The sequence below is a fragment of the Acipenser ruthenus genome, chromosome 10, assembly GCF_902713425.1.
Source record: "Acipenser ruthenus chromosome 10, fAciRut3.2 maternal haplotype, whole genome shotgun sequence".
Taxonomy (NCBI): Eukaryota; Metazoa; Chordata; class Actinopteri; order Acipenseriformes; family Acipenseridae; genus Acipenser; species Acipenser ruthenus.
Genome location: NC_081198.1, coordinates 27,513,224 through 27,533,595, shown reverse-complemented (window position 1 = coordinate 27,533,595; position 20,372 = coordinate 27,513,224). Strand labels below are relative to the sequence as shown.

Sequence of the window (20,372 nt, the reverse complement as noted above, 5' to 3'; positions counted from 1 at the left end):
GTTCTTTAATCACCTGTACACTATTACAATTTTTTTTTCCAAACCTGTTAATAGATTCCTTCTAAGGACCAGTAGTAGCATTGAATTCAATTAAATTGGCCCTAAAACTGAAATAAATATGTAAATTTAGCCCGATTCATACATTTTAGCTGCAGACTGATTCCTTTGACGTAGTAGGACTAGGGACAGATCTCTCCCAGGAGGTAGAGGGTGTGGAGCATTGGGTATTGTACGCTAGCAGGAAGCTGCTTGCGTGAGAGAAAGAAATGCATAGCCATCATAAAAGAACAAAATTAACTGAAAGCAAGCTTCTGTGTACCTCTCTTGTGTGTGTGGGCCCATCCGCCCGCATGCATTATTTGTAAAATGTCCCTGTGACAGGGTGGCTGGGCGGTGACGTCAAGGCAGAAACAGGAAGGTAAACACACACCAGGCAAGTACTGCAGTTAAAGGCGGCGCCGTTTTTATTCAGCAAAAATAAATAAAATGTTTTAACAAAAAAGACTTGCTCACAGAGCGAAAATAAAACAGTAAACAAAAATAATCACGAACACAAAGTATAGTAAGTAATACAGGTCAGGCTGGGCTGTAGCCTTCACTGTTCCTGTATCTTTTTAATTTATGTTTTTCTCGATTCTCATACACCCACCCCGAGAGCTGCAGGCTTTTATATTAGTGACCGAGGGATTAACTACCTATTATTTAATAATCCCTTGCACGGGTTCTGCACGGGTTTCCTAATTATTCCTGGCAGAGGACGAGCACCAATCTCGCCTCTGCCAGAACACGTTTAAATAAAACAAAACAATAACAAAACCCACGGCGCTCGCTGTCATTTATAAATAAACAAAACAATAACAAAAACATACGGAGCTTCGCCGACAAATATAAAACACAATAACACGGCGGTACGCCGTCACAAATACAATAAATAAGTCATAACAAACAAATACAAAATAACACAGGGGCGGAGGGGAAAACCCCGTTCTAAAAATAAACAAATACATTTAAACAGCAGGGCTTACTACCGCCCTGCTACAGTCCCAAACAAACGGCGACCTCAATTCTGCTGGGCGCCCTACACTATGGCGTAATTTGCGTATAGGTTAATCCAGCCCTGACAGACGTTGCAGTCCCCACCTCTCCAGCCTCAGTCAGGGGTTAACATTTTTCACATTTGATTTGGCTTAAATAAATCTGGCTTTTTAAAAAATAAAATAAAATAAAAAAATTCCATACTTGGTGCTTGTCTCTTTCTTCTCTGCTATTTAGTGTCTCAAGTTGTGTTTCCACCACTGCATTATGTGGCAGATTTTCAAGGATGCCTTCTGCAAAACAATGGAAATTCAATGGCAAAAACTTTGTTAAAGTAAAGTTAAGGTTTCATTACAAAAGTCCAAAAGGTTAAGAAATTGCAAGTTAAGGTAGCCACTCAACCTTAACTCTGCACCCTTATGGGTATGTTTCCCATCACATTTGACATAATAAATGACATTGGCAATGACATCATTAAGCATATGACAAATTCTCTGCGAAGACTGGCCATACAGACATAACACTGGGAAATCATAGTCCTTGTGATTGGTAACATGTTCAGTAACTGCATTAGCATTCCCACAATGTTTGCTGTCAAACTAATTATTTCACCAGTGTTCTAAGTAAAACCAATAAACTCACAATACAGTACTGCTAAATAATTAATTCGGGACCTTCCATGTATTACTGGAACTAATGTTAAACAAGCAATATTTCTGCAGACGCTATCAGCAATATTCATACAAACAATATTTTCTGTATCTGGAATCTGCAACATTGGCATTCTTGTATTAATTGCACTGTTTCAGGTTGCAAAAGGAGTCACTGCATTTTCTGCAATGTGTGTATGTTTGCACTGTGATTAACCATTCTTCTTTCAAACTGCACAGTTTACTTTGAATGCTTGCTAACATATGTGATGTCAAGTGTGACAGGAAACATACACATAAGGGTGCAGAGTTAAGGTTGCGTGGCTGCCTTAACTTGCAATTTCCTAACCTTTTGGACATTTGCAAACAAACCTTAACGTTACTTTAACAAAGTTTTTGCCATTATATATATATTGAATGGAGGAAGAAAGAGGCCCGGATCACAACAACAGCCCTGGATGGCTATGCCAATACTACACAAAATGAAGAGATTAGCTGAATAGAGAGCTAACTATACCTCACAAAGACATTAGATTTAAAGAGAAATAAATGTGTGGTTACCATAGCATCAAAAGCCTATTAATACCTCCAATCTTTGTTTTCAAACACACTTTCCCTTGACAAAGGTATGTTAAACATACCGAAATGTTGGGAAGTTAGCTCTTTGAACAAAAATATATCATGGACGGGCGGATTCCTGCCTGAAAGAAATCTGTTGGTCGTTGTCAGGGATTAATTCCTGTCCCTGCCAGATAAATGTGGGGGTGTGGCTGCGTTTGCAAATATATATAAGGCTATAAGAAAATCGCGGGCCGTAAATTTGTTGCGGAAACCGCAACTTTCAACACAGACCACAGCTTTTCATAGTTGCCGCAACGTTTAACGTGACTACAATGTTTCTATTATTTATATGTAATTTTGTTGCAAAATAATGCTGAAAAATAAACTGAAACAGAAAAGGAAACGTCACTCTCACATTGTCTTTTGCTAGTGGGGGATTGGTATGCCTTGCCATCTTCTCTAGCCAATCAGTGATCTTCTTTCCCGTTGCTATGGTTAGCAGCAGGCAAGAGACTGTGGGCCGTGATGCAAGTACTGTACTTGCTTGCTTACTGTTAAATTTTGTGACTGAAGGTTTATTGCTGTTTTGCAAATACTGTAGTGGCTGTGAGTGACCTTTCACTGTTTGCAAGTACTATATGTTATGCGTCACCATTGTTAGCTGCAGCTCTTCACTTGTAATGAAACACAGCGTAAAATGTTTTATTTCAAACGGTGATAAAGAGGGAGTCTTAAGAACTTGTGTTCTGGTTATCTATTTGCATGTTTTTTTCTTCTTCTTGTTTTTGAACAAATGAACAAAAATCCATCGTGAAAGCAAGTATATATATACGTGCAAACTGTGTATATTTATGACCGGTCTGCCCTAAATGAATGTTAGCCTAGCCTTCCCGATAGGAACTGGCATTTGGTCAGTGTAAAAATGTGTGCGCTGGTGTTGTGGCATGTATAAGTAATGCTGCCGCTGCACCACGAGAAGAACAACGAAATGTAAGACGACATTTGCGAGATAGAATTTAACGGCCACTCAGAAATATATTAAATCTGACGAGGACATCACACAACGCTTCATAGTAAATCGTGCAGCAATATTAGATTTGTGCGAGATACTAAAAAATGACTTGGAAAGCCTGACAGCCAGAAGCCACGCATTACCTGCGCATATGAAAATACAGTATTAATGGCTTTGGGATTTTATGCAGCAGGGTCTTTTCAAAGAGCCATGTCCCGTGTACTGCATCAGGTAACCAATGTGTTAGCTCGTAAGGAGCCAATTATATTATTTTTTTTCCCCACTGACCAACAACAGCAGCGTCAAAACAAAGATGCGTTTTATAATAGAAGCAGATTTCCATCAGTGCTGGGGGCAATGGGGCTGAGGTGTACGTAAACAGAAAGGGATCACTCCTGGACAAACACACAGATGGTTTGTGGTGCAAACTATATAATCCTAAATGTGTGTGCTAATTTCCCCGGATCCTGCCATGCCTCCTATATCCTCAGAAAACCATGTATGTGGCATACAACATGTATGTTTGAATACAACGTCTGTCCACATGTGTGTCATATATGCCATACATGTAATATTGTAAAAATGTGAATTCATGAAGAAAATGCTGAACCACAGTAATTTAGAAACATCTCCCCTCAAATATGTATGTGTAGCCTATATTTACTTTATATGTATATTAATGTACGAATAAAATAGCATGAAGGGCTGTAGGCTATTCATAAAATAAACTGCAGAAGTTGTGTTGTAAAACGCAAACAAGTTCATTTATCACAGAAGTTATAGAACACATGGGGTGTGTAAATCAGAAACTTCTTCATTCACATGTGGTGTCAGTAGACTCAATATCAATACGGTGCATGACATGCGTGCCTCCTATTATATCTAAGATATATAACTTCTGGAATGAAATTATTACTCTTTCTCTACTGATTTACAGTGTGTGAATCACTGCACTAGTGGGGATGGAGAAAAGGTGCGCAATGAATAATACGAAATTACAATGAATTGTGGCATATTTTAGAAACGTATTTATGTAGGACAATTGGTTAAAAGACAAATATACAACTTTACTTTTTTAAATAAATGTTTCCCCAGAGCCTGACGAATGCGAAAAACGGCTTGTTTTCAGCGGGTTCCTGTCATTAGTATAACCCGACATAAGTTACCTTTTGAAACTCTTGTGTCCTCATAGTTCATGATATTCGATCGGTTTTCGTCTGTTTTTCACTGAGAGGAACATCATCTGCCTGTTACTCCCTGTCAATTATACATTTTCTTTTCAGTGATTTGAATCCTTAATTGACTGATTGTACCGACGGATTTAAGGATTAATGTGTGATCACCGAATTTCCTTATTTTAGGGGATTTTGTTTGGCATGGCCAATAAATAGGCCTAAATATAAAGGAAAAAGTGTAGGTACACAAATGTGAATAATTGATATAAAATTACTTAAAATATTTATTAAATGTATATTGTAACAGCTCGCTTTAAATAATAAATGCATGTAGATACAGATATATATTAAGAAATAATAATACGATACATGTTTTATTAAAAATTGTCATGCATATTAACTGCTATTGATGGTCAAACGGGACTTATTGTACACAGATCCTCCGCTATTTTGTGATATTCCGGAAGTTGGTAGCACCAACCGGAAGTGCAACTGTTGCTGCACAGCTCAATAAATTAATACAGGTGCAGGCATAAATATTAGCAATAAAAAAAAGAGACGTTTCGCCAAGCTTTTTGAAATGTAAATAGTGAAGTTTTAATTGACTGAGCAAGTGATCGCGTACTTTTGATTCATACTGCTGTGTATCGGTATGTCTCTAATTTAGTTCCCCTGTCATTTATCTTTTTAATAATGGTCAGACAATTATTAATCAGTTAACTCTCTGAGAGCTTTTTTATTGCTGTAATATGGGCTGAGACCACGCCAACATAACAAACCCGCGTCATAGCTGTCGCTACTCTCCGCCACTCCAATTCTGAGGTTTAAGAATGATATCCCAGCCGAGCTGCAGGATTTATACACACACAGCACAGTGTTTCCAAGCACTATAACGTAAGACTCCCTCTGCCCATGTCATTCCCGCTGTCCCCCTGTCCCTGGCGGGAGCTGACCCACTTCTACCCCAGAGGGGTGACCCGGTTACTGGCAAAACTATGTACATGTACCCCCCCTCCCTCGTTCCTCACACACCTCTGTGCCCTGCAATCCCGCTACCTCTCGCACCCTTCCCCAACCGTAACTCCATGTGCCTTCCTCCCCCTCCTGAAACTCCCCTGGCATGGTCTTCTTCCCTTACAACACATACACCTACTAACGGATGAGCTCATGATTGACAGACAACACACAACAGTCTCTAGGGCGATGCCCCCTCCCCCAGGTCGCTACATTATTACAAAATAAATCAGAAGGAGCATTTATTTGATTTGCAAAGTTAAACATAAATGTTCCATTAACAATTACTTTCTCCACTTTGACTGTCAGTCTGGTTCAAGCAAGACCACCCTCCTCCTACGCACATTGTGACAAACTCAGAACCGTACTTACCTTTTCTTTCGAGCGCCCTTATATGCAATAATAAAGTGTGTGTAAACCTCATCCACAAATCCGCGTGATGTGACAACTTTCAAACGAATCGTTTAGCTCGCTGTATTTGTGCATATAATTAGCTTAGTGATTTGAGCGACCGCTGCATCATTTTTTACGTGCCTCCACCTGCCACGCGGTAGTTTTGGGCACTTGACGCTGTAGTGAATGAGACCCTACCTTAGTCTATCAGCTGACAGGTTTGCGGTTGCCTTTAAAAAAATTCTAAAACATTCTGTTTTTATTTTTGTATTTTTAAACCGCGTGTATTTTTAAAGTATGTGATTTAAGAAATGTCTGTAAGGGGTTATTTTTTTTAATGACGAAAATTAAGTAAGAGAATCAAAGAACACAGCTGTATCCCCAACATTAGCCCTGCAAATAACGTATTAAGTCACAACCTCAAATGGTTTCTGAGATAAAGGATTTGACAATGTGGCAGTGACAGCGTTATAAAATAACGCCCATAATCAAATTTGAACGAGAGAATCACACAATACAGATGTGTACCGACTATGAAGGCAATATTTCTTGATGATCTTGAAAACAAAAATGTCACAAGTACGGAGGCGTGCTCTACTCGTATCGAATGTTATGACGTTTTCTGCATCAGCACATCTATATCTATGGATGCACCCCCCAAGTGAAACAAATTGGGTACCCGTGAAAGGGGAGCTCTAAAAATACGTGAGCGACCTGGACAAATGTATTTTGATAATATAATCCAGTTAAGTTTATAAAGTTAATTTATAAAGCAGGATATAAATATTAAGAACCGTACCTGGATTCCCGCCCCCCCCCCCCCCCATGTGAAGGCTTATTATTTTTAGTATTATTATAATGCACTGTTCCTGAGTGATACAAGGATGATTATTATATTAACTTAACGTAGACCTACGGCTGTATTGTAATACAGTACTTTGTAACAACTGCTAAATTAATTAATAAATAAATAATGTTGGTAAACATACAGAACACTTTCACGACAATTGTAGGCGCAAAATTATTGCATCGTCATAACAGCGGGACACAGTCTGACCTTTTTTTAAAGGTCTTGAAAGAGCTAAATCATTTTTAAGATATTAAATGTTGTGGAGTGTTTTCATTCTGCAGTGGGGGGTTCTTTTGTAACAGAATATGGAGAAGGGGGGGGGGGTTATGTTTACAGTTTCGCACTCTATCGCAGTTCCGTCTTTTGTAAGAGCTGCAAACCGCAGGGAGAGAGGACATGTTAGCATCTTACAGAGCTTGCCATAGGATCACTAAAGCGGGCTGGCACGCTTGGTTGAATAGGTATGCCCCTCTTCCGATACATTAGTATATCTCTCATTGTTTAAGTGTGTACCTGTTAGAGAAGCATTAACAGATTGCCTGTGCAGATATCTGCTTGAATAAAGACTACCTTCTTTATCACCGACTCTTGTAGATTGATTTCATTTTTCGTCCCTACAGTCTATTATTTATTTTTGTATTACAGATTATTCCATTTCGAATACTTCGTTACAAAAAGCAATATGAAAAATGGGAAAACAAGCCTGAATCAGTGTTTGTATTTTAAACTCAGAAATTGGAAAATGAAAAACGGGTCGATTTTTGTTTTTATGAAAAACCGAAATAGAAAAACAAGTCGTTTTCTGTTTAACCGATTTCCGATTTAGAATGCAAAAACGATTGGCCAGAACGTACACGTACCCTTTAGATTAATATTATTACTTTTTTCAGCTTTTTTGAATGTGGTTAGCTAGCTACGCCCCAATAAATTACGTAGTTGGTCTCCCAGGTAATATGACTGGCATTTAATCTAACCAATGAAAACGCGTAGAAATTGAAAACGGTTCTTTATTGGCTGATCTCTTCAGACCAGCAAAAATGATGCAGAGGGAGGAGTTTCAGAGGAGGGAGATTCAGAGGAGGGAGGAGGGAGTTACAGAGCAGGGAGCACATTATGACTCCTTTTCGCCTGATATACAAAGATGTCCTAATAAGGACCGTATATTCATCAAGGGGTCGGGTCAGCACGGCACGGCACAGGCAGCTCCTAAATATGGATTCCCCTACCCCCCCTTCCCCTCCCTTTACCCCGAGCCCTATTGGCGCACACACACAAGGGAATATTTACATACACACAAACCAATCGTTCAGAACCCTGCTCCCGCGCTATTGGAACCGAACACAAATCACAGTGCAGCCACAGACATATAGAACTGGACCCGGCAACGGCTGACTCTCAGTGCAGTCAAACGAGATTTCGGATTTCGGTCCGCCATCTTGGATGCTATAGGTCTGCTGCTGAAAGCGGTGTAACCAATGTAAACACGTATTATTTAGTCTATACTTTACATGTTACAATAGTACATACTAAATTACCGGTATATAATTACATTACACAAATGCATTATATATATATATATATATATATATATATATATATATATATATATATATATATATATATATATATAATACTGGAAAGCATTCTCAAAAGTTTCACTCGTTGTCAAATATCCGCGATTTAATTTAGAAACTGATACAGATTGACAATGTTTATTTCATTTAAAATCCTGTCCTGTCTCGAAATGTCTGGTTTAATTACATACATTTCATGTAAATGTATAAAACATGTATTATTTTAGTAAGCATTAATTTCTGTTGTCTATGGTTTAGAAATGTGCAGTAAAAACATTTTATATATATATAAACAAAAGGAGATTTATTACAGCATTGAAGAACACTTTCTGTAGCTTGAAACAGAAACATAGAAGAGTAAGTTAACAATCTTAGCTACACATATAGCCTAGGGAGGCTATGTGTATATCTTGATTTTTGCTTTTGCAACTAAATAGATACATTAATTAGACATAGCGAGAGTTGGAGAATAATTTAATAGTTTAATATCCAAGTTTAAAAATACAATTTTACTAAAGCTAAATGAATTAAACCCCGAAAAACGCTGAGCGTAACTGCCTGCTTACAATGTTTACAGCGCTTTCAGCTGCAGACCTATGAACATCCAAGATGGCGGACGGAAAACTCAGCCAGTCGTTGGCGGGTCTAGTTGTGCGGCTAACACAGACCTCACCTACATACAGCTGCACTGTGCACGTGACACCCAAGGCAGCGCGCATCACTCACAGACTCCTGCGGGGTGACACACAAACGGCGGGAAAAACAGGACAACACACAAGCACACAGAGACGTGACCCACGCAGAGTCTGGGCAAAACAACGGCAATCTGATTTATGGTTTGCTGCTCTTAGTTTTAGGAGTAAGATGTTTCTGTATGGTTCTGCAACGATATCGGTATAAAAATGCTAGTGTGAACAGGGCACAATTGAAGTTTGACGTTATTTTTCCAGAGCAGTTTTCATAATGCTGAAAATATGAAGATGCCTGATAGGGAGTAGTACAGTAGGTGCGTTAGCGGCAGATTTGCAAAGTCCCACAGGCACCCTCACAGGGATGAAAATAAAATCATACCGAGACAGAAAAGCAACAATTCTTACTTTTTTTTTTTAAAGCAAAGCTTTTGTGATTACTGAATCATATAAACATATTCTGCAAGTTACTTGTACAACTTTTAATAAATATTTGCTTATACGAGTAAAGTCCAGTATGAGAATGTAGTAAGTACGATGAATGGATGAGAATGATTTCAATAAAAGCAATTACAAAAAACATGAATATGGATATGTGTAAGCGTAAAATCAAGTACAAGATACAGGAAGTAGTTATAATTAAGAGCAGTAGTAGAATACGACAAGGTATGGAGCAGTTCAGTACTGAGAGTCTGTGAAAGAGCAGGTCTATACATACTGAGACAGCAGTACCGAGAGTCTGTGAAAGAGCAGGTCTATACATACTGAGACAACAGTACTGAGAGTCTGTGAAAGAGCAGGTCTATACATACTGAGACAGCAGTACTGAGAGCTGCCGATCTTCAGACCCTTAAACCAGACCACTGTGATTTTATTTATTTATTTATTTAGTCATTCACAATGATTTTAAAGAGCAACTTGGTGCGGGTATGAAACATCAGAGTAGTCTTAACTAATGTATTCTTCTTGTTGTGTAGATTCACTTTGTATGTGATTTTCTGTTTCTGTCAGAAGTCACATTAGAGTGTAACGGTTAACTTGTCCCATGGAAGAAAATCCATCCATTAGAGGCAAGGGACAGGTGAATGGTTACACTCTGGTGTACTAGATACAATGTTAAGGTAAACATGTTTCTGAGTACTTTGCTTGAGGCCATCAGATGCTTCAAGTCATCAGCATCTGATTTGCCACTTTGCTGGCAGCCCTGTTTGTTTTACATTGCCCAAAGGTAGTTTTAGATTAAGGTACACAACTCCTTCCTGCTTTCCATCCCATAAGACATGATCGTGCACTAATTGCATACATGAGATGTTATGATGAGGCATGCAACCAAAATTGAAAAAATGGGAACTATTTTTTTTTTAAAATGGTGTTTTTGCTAGTTTTAAATTATTTCACAGAAGGGGGGAGGCGGTGTTAAATAGTTTTAAAAGCTTATTGGCCACCTGTACTGCAATTGCAAACCTCACTTGACATTTTGTTTATTGTTGCTGCCACCTCTTCACTATGCATTGTAGTAAATTTCACAGACATGATTGTTATAATTTTTTTTTATTTTATTACTCAACTCCTAGTCTGATTTCACTGCTCTCAAAATACACCTCTCAAAACACAGCTTTCACTGTCATTTATTTCTGGAAGTCTCCAAGTAGGTAAATGTACCTTTCAACTCTTGTTTCCTTTTTCTGCATATTATTATTATTATTATTATTATTATTATTATTATTATTATTAGAACAAACACAGCAAAGTGGTATATTATGATTTCACCCTAACATAAAACCTAACTGAGTTAAGAATGTCCTAGTCCGTATAATACTGTACCAAAAACATCTAAAGTATTGTAAATATTTAAAATGAATATTTATTTGATCAAATATATGTTAGTTTTAATAATATTAACATAAATATGCAGTGTATTCTACTTTTGGAGCATGTAAACAAGATTTGCCCAGAGAGCTAAGAAAGCTTGCAAGAAGTTAAAAGACTGCAGCTTTACTTTGGATTGGAAATTCACACAGCTTTCTAAAATATCCCCTCTAAATCCCAGATGCTTTACACAATAAGGGATATGTTTAATTCCTCTCTTCCACCTCTTTAGTATATTTCTGGTGGTAAAATATTTAAAACAAAGGTTCCTATTTTAATTATCTGGCTCTGCAACTGTTTAGGTCAATTGAATCTACTACAATGTATTTACTTTGCATAAAGAACTAACGTAATGCAAATTCTTTTTTGTAAGGTTTTGATGGGAAGATTGTTCCTCACCTTTATCAGTGGCTACCTGTGTGTGTGTGTGCATGTGGAAGCATTAACACGTTCAGCCGGTTTTTTTCTTCTTATAAACAAATAGTTTTTAATCATTCAGACAGGATAAAAAATCCCATGAACACAGAACTGAAGTGATCCTTCGTTGGAAACAATGTACAAATATACAGACATTTTAAAAGTCTTATTTTAAGAAACTAATTTAAACAAGTTTTAAATGAAAACTAATAGATTTAGTAAGGGGATTTAACAGTGCAACCATGGTTCCTTGTCAATATTTATTTTTACAGCACTTCAACAGGAGCACAGTGGTGGAACAGTTTGGCTGCTACAGCTGCAAAATGGCAAGCAGGTTTCAAGGGGCACCATACTCAAGACACAGAGCTAACAAAGCTAAACTATGGAGGACAGAAGTAACGACTGCAAACAATTACAGAGGGGCTTCATAATCACACAGTATCTGAAAGGGTACACATGTCTGGATAAAACCGAGAGTTTAGCGGATTACATCCAAACGCAATCCAAAACCTCTTGGTGAGAAAATTAAAGGCAGTTATCGTGTTCGCCAGTGTGATGGGGGAAGGACACATCAGTGTGATGGGGGAAGGACACATCAGTGTGATGGGGGAAGGACACATCAGTGTGATGGGGGAAGGACACATCAGTGTGATGGGGGAAGGACACATCAGTGTGATGGGGGAAGGACACATCAGTGCATGAGGGACCCCAGTTTTTGAATGTGGAACCTAAATGACACCAAAATAATTCCCTACAGCTTTAATTGTTTATTTTAAATATTTGTCACTTATTTACTTGGCTTAGCCAATCTTAAAATAAAAGTTCCAACTTTTACAAGACGAATTCAGCCTGATAATTTGCTAGTAAAATTCTCTGGTAATTTGCAACAGGCCTCATTACCAGAACTAGGAATTGATAGCCTACACACCACAAGGCACAAATAAAGGAATCTATGTTCTACCCCAGCAAAGAAAATACAAAAACTGCTTTTAATTTTAGGATTTTAAAGTGCCTTGGGATGACTTTGATCATGAACGGTTTATTTGAGTTGTATAATATATTTGATCTCCAGAACGAGATTTCACACAAACACGGTCTCTAATTACTCTATAAACAAAGCTTTAACTTGGGAGTTATTTTACATCAGGTTTTATTATATAAAATGTATGCTGTTAAAGAAGCCAACCACAAAATATCAAATGGTACTTGGAAACCGTGCTTTAAATAGCTTGTCTTTGTGAACGGGGTCCATGGTAACAGGGAAAGGGGAAGCATGAGTGCATCTGCAGCATTTTGCAGCTTAGTATGCGTTGGAAGAAGCAGTCAGATGTCATGGTTGCGAGACTGGTATAGAACTCATCACCCTGCACTGAAACGTTCTACTTATCTAAACAGACATTCCTTAAAAAATATGCCTACTGATATGTATGATTTCCCATAAAATCCAGTGTATTTTGAAGCTGGGGTGGGGGGTGCTTGCAATGTGTTTCTTTGGGGGTTAGTGGAATAAGGAGGGGTGTGACCTGTATTTTCTCAGTTGCATCCGTCTAGGGCACTGATTGGCAAACTAGGGGCCATGGAGAAGGAGCACGGAGCCCTCTCTATTCTCTTGATAAGTTTTGCTCCACTCAATTAAAAAATAACAACAAAAAAGAAAAGAGCACTAAATGATCTTTTATGACTTTTGCAAACATTTTCTTTTTGTATGTTTGTATCTGTTTTTACATTTTGGATTCTTCATTATTTAGGGAGCTGTTTCTCATTGAAAGAAAGTGGTTGATAAAATAAACTTCAGTACAGATGCTTCCATTTGTAGCAACTATATAATACATTGGGGGATCTTTTTTAAACACAAATAAAATATTTAGCTTTTAAACTGTACTTGGGGACAGGTTCAAGTTAAGAAATAAAATCTTGCTTTAAAGCTGTGTAGATTTACAGTTGGAACAGCTGTTCATACCTCATCTATTTTTTACCCAAACAAACTGTGAAAGTTGCATAGATGGCTAAATGGAATAATGAGGTGAAAAGAATTAAAGCTTTCATTTTATTTAAGTCTTTTACTTGGCTCAGTGGGTCTTAACTGTAAAATTCTAATAAGTACCCTGAATGAAACCTCCCTACCAATCACAGGAACCCTGGTACCCTGAATGAGACCTCCCTACCAGCACAGGAACCCTTACCCTGAATGAAACCTCCCTACCAATCACAGGAACCCTGGTACCCTGAATGAGACCTCCCTACCAGCACAGGAAGTAATCTCTCTGCACACTGCAAGGAAAACAAAAGAAAAAAGGGAAGCACTTCTTCCCTGCAGGCATAATATATATATATATATATATATATATATATATATATATATATATATATATATATATATATATATACCTAGTAGTTCAATGGTTGCTCAATGTTTTTTCTTTCCAGTTGTATCATGTTAAAACTTCTATATTATGAATATTAAAAAAGAGACATTTTCACTTGTTCAGGGTTAAAGAGTATTATAGTAAAGAACACAGTAATATGCAGGGTCCCCTCTCTCTTTAATCCAGATTCACAAAATTGTTAGTTTGGACATGGTCACATGAGACAAGGCAATGACCTCACCAGAATGATGCAATCATGTTATTTATGTTATGTCAGAGAATATATATTTAATGTATCCATGCTTAAACCCAGTACAGTTAGTTGATCTGGGGTTATGTTTTATGTTTTTCATAGTTACATTGCACCACAGATTTTTAAACCAGGATTAGTAAATTTTGGATAAAGCAGGTAATCCTAGATTTCTGATTAGCAATCAGGCATTATTTGTATACGCGGTATTTAGTAAATGTAAAAGCAAACAAACAAAAAAAGAAGAGTTCAAGCATAAGAAAACTTTCCATTCTATTACTTGTACTCCTCATATACAATTTCTCTGTTCAGATGATGTTTTAAATTAATTATCAAGAAGCGACTCTATCCTGTAACTCAATCCAGTTGAGGTATGCTGCCATTACGTTCAAATTTAAACCAAGAAAGGAAAGTTTAAATTACATGTAAACCTGGATAAAGTGTGCAATGTGATTATATTTGAATATTGGATTAAGAAATGTTTAACCTTGGATTATTTTTAAACAAGGATTACATATAAAACCTAGGTTAAAACTTTGTGCAACATGATTAAAATATAATCCTTGATTTAATCTGGGTTAGTGGTTAATCCACGTTGGTGCAATCGAACTAGATGTTTCTTTTTTCTTTTTACTTTCTTAAAATGAAAGGAGGGGTGGATGTATAGCTTGGAGCTACACAAAACTGCACGCGGGTGTCTTTGTGAGATTGAGGAGTGGGGGTGGTAGTCTGTTTTTTCCCGGTTGAATCAGTCTATAGGAGGTCTGTGCTACACCACTAAAAGCCAGCCCCAATGTGAGACAGCAGTTTCCTGCTTCCTGGTAATCACCCCCCCTTCTGCTATATTACACAGCGCTCAGCGCCTGCCCAGCTCAAACGCCTTCTCGCTACGAATCCTTGCTGTCGTCCTGAAGTAACAGACTCAAAATGGTAAGTAATTCCAGCGGGTATTTTGCTTTTAAAATATATTCCTGCTACAGTTAAAGATCAGGAAATCTTGATTTGTATTTGTTTTGCTTTTAGAAATAAAACCCAGTCGGTGAATGGGTGAACCCTGAAAAAATGCATCTAAAAAATTACTGCAGAAAAAAAGCATCTTTTAAATTATATTTTTTTGTGAATGGGGATTTTACTTGGATTGAATTAACACATACTTTATCCCCAGGTCAACTATTAATTGCATATTTTGTGCGGGCGCACTTTTTAAGTAAGGGCAGGAAGCCAACGTGCTGTGCCGTGTGTTCTGGCAGTTGCGGGTTTAGGGCGTGGATCTCGTCTCTGGTTTCAGCAGAGGCCTGGGAGAAAACCACGGTTCAACAAAAGACAAGTGACTGTACCCCTTTATCCTCAGTCACACCTATCTGTAAAGATTGCTGATAATCCGTTCATTTTTGGCTATTTTTACTACCAAAGAAAGAATTCCGTGTGCATGCCAAACAATATTTTTTTTTTGTTTATTAATGTAATAATTGAAAATGCTAAAAAAAAAAAAAAAAAAAAGCTTAAATATAGTTAATGTGATATAACATTTAAAATAACGAAAGTATGTCTCTGCGACTGACGCGGTATTGCAGTTGTGCTGTAAAATGTGGTGTAAGTTTTTCTTTTTTTAAACCGCATCAGCGGCAGAATATCATTGCAATAACAATGCTGTACTGACACAGAAGATGGTAGGCTTGTGTTTGTTAGGGCTTATCCATGTAAATGTGCTGTTTGAAGGAGAACATGATTTTATAACAAGCTTAGAATGACCTTGAATTTAGAAAGCAATTGTACATACGTAAATAGACATGCAAATTCTCAATGAACATGCCCCAAACATAGGTCCATTGTCTTGCCTGTTGTTGTTGGAGGGGGGGGGGGGGCATTTTGGCTGTAGAGGTATTACCAAAAAAAACAGCCCTAAAAAGGTACACTTTACACCTATAGGGGGGGCTACAACTGAGTCAAACCTCTCATTCCCCATTGAGATGCACAGCTGAGTGGCCTTTGTCTTTAAGGGGAGGGGACAATGTAAAGATCTGTCCTGGATTACCTCAAGGTACAGATTTTTCCATAACAGTTTTTTCAACCCAGTAAAAACCTGCCCTGCATTTTTCACGTGTTGAATTCCAAAAGCATAAATTCTACAATGTGGCCTGTTCTGTTTTCCCTCAGCGTGAGTGTATTTCTGTCCATGTCGGCCAAGCCGGAGTCCAGATGGGCAATGCCTGCTGGGAGCTCTACTGCCTGGAACACGGGATCCAGCCTGATGGGCAGATGCCCAGTGACAAGACCATCGGTGGAGGAGACGATTCCTTCAACACCTTCTTCAGCGAGACTGGAGCTGGGAAACACGTCCCCAGAGCAGTCTTTGTGGACCTGGAACCTTCTGTGATTGGTAATCTTTTATTTTTTAAATAAAATGTAATTCAATGTAACATTGACTTATTTAAGATGGGGTAATATATCCTAAATATGTAGCCAGTTTATGCTTCTGTTACCCAAGCTAGTACTTCAGCTGTGTCCCATCATTGTATTAAAGGCATGCAAGGTTGGGTGGGGCTTTCGTGTCCAGAAGGCTTTAAAAGATCCTGTTTGTAATCAAGGTTAGTATTTCTTCACATTAGTTCAGACTTGCCAAGACAACACAGATATAACCTTGAATTGACTTCAACCTGAAGGGGGAAAATTGGATTCCAAAGACTATTCTCTTTTAGATAATGTTCTGATTTTACAACATTCAGATGTTAGTAGGTCTTAAGTTATGCATCTGCAACACCATGTGGCGATTGTGTTCTTCATTCAAGTTATCCTGGTATGCTACTAGTCTCCAGAACATGGAACCACCTTGCTGTTGCAGAATGAAATAATCCAGAAGCAGTTTTTTTTTAATCTTTTCCTTGGCTGAAAATTGACTTTCTTCATTCCATTCTCAGATGAGGTTCGTACTGGAACCTACCGTCAGATGTTCCACCCTGAGCAGCTCATCACTGGCAAGGAGGACGCTGCTAACAACTACGCCCGCGGGCACTACACCATCGGCAAGGAGATCATCGACCTGGTGCTTGACAGGACCCGCAAACTGGTGAGATTTGTTCTGCATTGTTTCTCAATGTTTTCAGGGTGAGAAGTATTTCTAGCTCAGATGGATTGAATGGTCCTTAATTAAAAGTATTGAAAACAGAAGACGAGTTTCATTTTATTGACCCAATGACAGAATCTGACTGCAAAAGATATTTGAAAAAACACCAGAGCTGCATCAGTTCAGCAGAAGTAGAAATTGCTCCATAACATTTACCATTTTGTACCAGATATTTCAAATGTAAAGAAGCTTGGTTGTGTGTGCTGGCCTTCTGCAGGTTCATATAAAATGTGAGCTTATCTGATTTGTGTCTTTTTTTTTTTTTTTTTTTTTTTCCCCCAGGCTGACCAGTGCACAGGTCTCCAAGGCTTCCTCATCTTCCACAGCTTCGGTGGTGGTACCGGTTCTGGTTTCACCTCCCTGCTGATGGAACGTCTCTCTGTTGACTACGGCAAGAAGTCCAAACTGGAGTTTGCTGTCTACCCAGCTCCCCAGATCTCCACAGCTGTTGTTGAGCCCTACAACTCCATCCTGACCACCCACACCACCCTGGAGCACTCCGACTGTGCCTTCATGGTAGACAATGAGGCCATCTATGATATCTGTCGCAGGAACCTGGACATCGAGCGTCCAACCTACACCAATCTGAACCGTCTCATTGGTCAAATTGTCTCCTCCATCACCGCCTCCCTACGTTTTGATGGTGCCCTGAATGTTGACCTGACAGAGTTCCAGACCAACTTGGTGCCCTACCCCCGTATCCACTTCCCATTGGCCACCTATGCCCCAGTTATCTCCGCTGAGAAGGCCTACCATGAGCAGCTTTCAGTGGCTGACATCACCAATGCCTGCTTTGAGCCGGCAAACCAGATGGTGAAATGTGACCCCCGTCACGGCAAGTACATGGCCTGCTGCCTGCTGTACCGTGGAGACGTGGTGCCCAAAGATGTCAACTCTGCTATCGCCACCATCAAGACCAAGAGAAGCATCCAGTTTGTGGACTGGTGCCCCACTGGCTTCAAGGTGGGCATCAACTACCAGCCTCCCACCGTGGTGCCCGGAGGTGACCTGGCCAAGGTTCAGAGGGCCGTGTGCATGCTGAGCAACACCACCGCCATCGCTGAGGCCTGGGCCCGCCTGGACCACAAGTTCGACCTGATGTACGCCAAGCGTGCCTTCGTCCACTGGTACGTGGGGGAGGGTATGGAGGAAGGAGAGTTCTCTGAGGCCCGAGAGGACATGGCTGCCCTGGAGAAGGACTACGAAGAGGTTGGAACAGACAGCGTGGGAGATGAAGGGGAAGAGGAAGGAGAGGAGTATTAAGATGAAGAAAAGTATCCAGACTTCCTCAATGTACAGGGATTCATTAGATAATAGGCACTGACAACATATGTGTGGACAATTTGACCTCATGAAAGGACTAAGGTGTGATCTAGTATTTATGCCATAGTCTTTCATCACCCAAATTTAGACTATAGAGTAACAATTAACAAATAACAATATCTACTGTTAACATCATATAAAGTCTGGACAATAAGTTTTGATAATAAAATAATAAAGAAATAAATATGTTTCTTGAAATTTCTTATGAAACCAATATTATAGCCCAGGTTTTCCTACCCAGTCCCCATGTACTGTGTGTCTCTCTCTCTCTCTCTCTCTCTCTCTCTCATTCATATATATATATATATATATATATATATATATATGTGTGTGTATGTTTGTTGTTCTGTGGGTTTGTGTATGTAAGCAATAAGGTTGTAATGAGGAAGATCTGGTATTTCCCAATACTGCCCACCCTGCAGGGTCTTATTTCCTGGTCATCTATTGAAAGTTAATGTACCCCCCCTGCCAATGAGTTTCTAGAAAATAAAAAGCACATTTTCTAATGACTATTAAAATCTTAGCATTCTGCTATAAAGATAAGTACCTAGGCTCAATTATACAGTACTTGCATTAAACCATTTCATAGTGGATAAAAAATAATAATTTAAGCAATGTGTGGTTTGTTAAAATGCAGCAAAGAAGGTTATTAAAAATAAGCACATGTCATTTATTTAGTTAAAGCGTCATCAAACTAATTAAATACAGTGGGTCTTTAGTAGAGCTGCACAGCATTGTTAGGGTTTGACCTGCGAGCAGGCTTGAGCCAGAGCCTCAGACGTTTGATAATGCTCGCAAATGGGCTCCTTTCAAGCTCAATGATAGTCTATGGGGATTTGAGCTTGACAAAAAGTACCAAAACACCCAAACTTCCTTTATTTGCCATCCAGTCTAACACAAGCAAGTTGCTCCTCTGAATAATTTCAATAAGTCACAATACTTGTTCAATATACATATTGTAAATCATGAAGCCGCACTCAGCCAATTGTAACGCCCGATTTCAGAACATTCCATACATCTTATTTTGCCATAATTGTCATCTCCTGCATGGCAGACTACAAATTGACATGGGTAACTAACTTTGAATTATGTTGCTTTTTGAATTAAAATGGGATTTATGTTAAGTTACAGTTGACCCTGTCTCTTATGGTATTGGCCTGGCTGTATTTTGTTTATGGTAAAACATGTAGGTATCGTGGTATAAAAATAGATATTTCAGGATTAAACATAATATTTATTAAAGTAGAAAAAAATAGCCTTGTCACATTCAAAATGCTTACTTGAGTAAATATTGACTTTCTTGTTCTCAACAGTGCAATCATTTGATGCAGCTGGTATGTTTTTGCTGAAGACATAAATACAACCTTTGGTCTCATGTCTTATATAAGAGTGACATATACAAAGTGCACACAAGAAGACACACACTACACCATAAAAGCCAGTACATATTAACTTATACATCAGTAAATCGATATTCCTTATGCATTATAAAGGAAATCAAAAAGTAGGGACGAACAAACTTAGATGGCCTCCTCTCGTTCATACATTTTCATATGTTCTTCATCCACAACACCTTTTACTTACATTGGGGAATTTAGTTCAGACAGATTGATAGGTGAACTTGGGGTAAAACCAGGAAAAGTACAGTCTCACCTTCTAGTTTGTGGTGTGCAGATCCGCATTAAAACGTAGTACTGTAATGTCCACAAGAACCTGCTAATGTAGGAATTAACTGCTAGCAGTCAGGGTTCATTTCAGAGTCCAGGATTGAGTGACTCATGATTATTTTATCAGTTCTTCATCTCACTTGCCACACCTTTTAAAAGTGCCTTGAGGGTAGCGTGCAAGCTTTAAAAAACGGTTTATTATCTACTCTATATTTGAATAGGTAAAGGAAATAAACCACTTGCTGCTGGGGATAACAGGGTCCTCGGGTATCTTGGTTACCCGGTTCTCGATATTACCCAAATCCATTTTCAGGGTTCAATTCCTCTTCAAATCCCTTTTTGCTAATATCAAACAGCTCAGTTTTCTGACGATATGATTCCTCAAAACACAATGCTCTGTCAA

The 20,372-nt window shown here is 38.6% G+C and overlaps 1 protein-coding gene across 1 annotated transcript; it reads left to right on the top strand.

Moving 5' to 3' along the window:
- Window positions 1–14,627: 14,627 nt before the first annotated feature.
- On the top strand, window positions 14,628–18,486 carry LOC117402664 (tubulin alpha-1A chain-like). The gene is made up of 4 exons (XM_034004039.3): window positions 14,628–14,785; window positions 16,013–16,235; window positions 16,774–16,922; window positions 17,262–18,486. Exons 1-4 carry the CDS (start codon window positions 14,783–14,785, stop codon window positions 18,240–18,242), a joined length of 1,356 nt encoding a protein of 451 aa, XP_033859930.1. The 5' UTR covers window positions 14,628–14,782; the 3' UTR covers window positions 18,243–18,486.
- The last annotated feature ends 1,886 nt before the right edge of the window (window positions 18,487–20,372 follow it).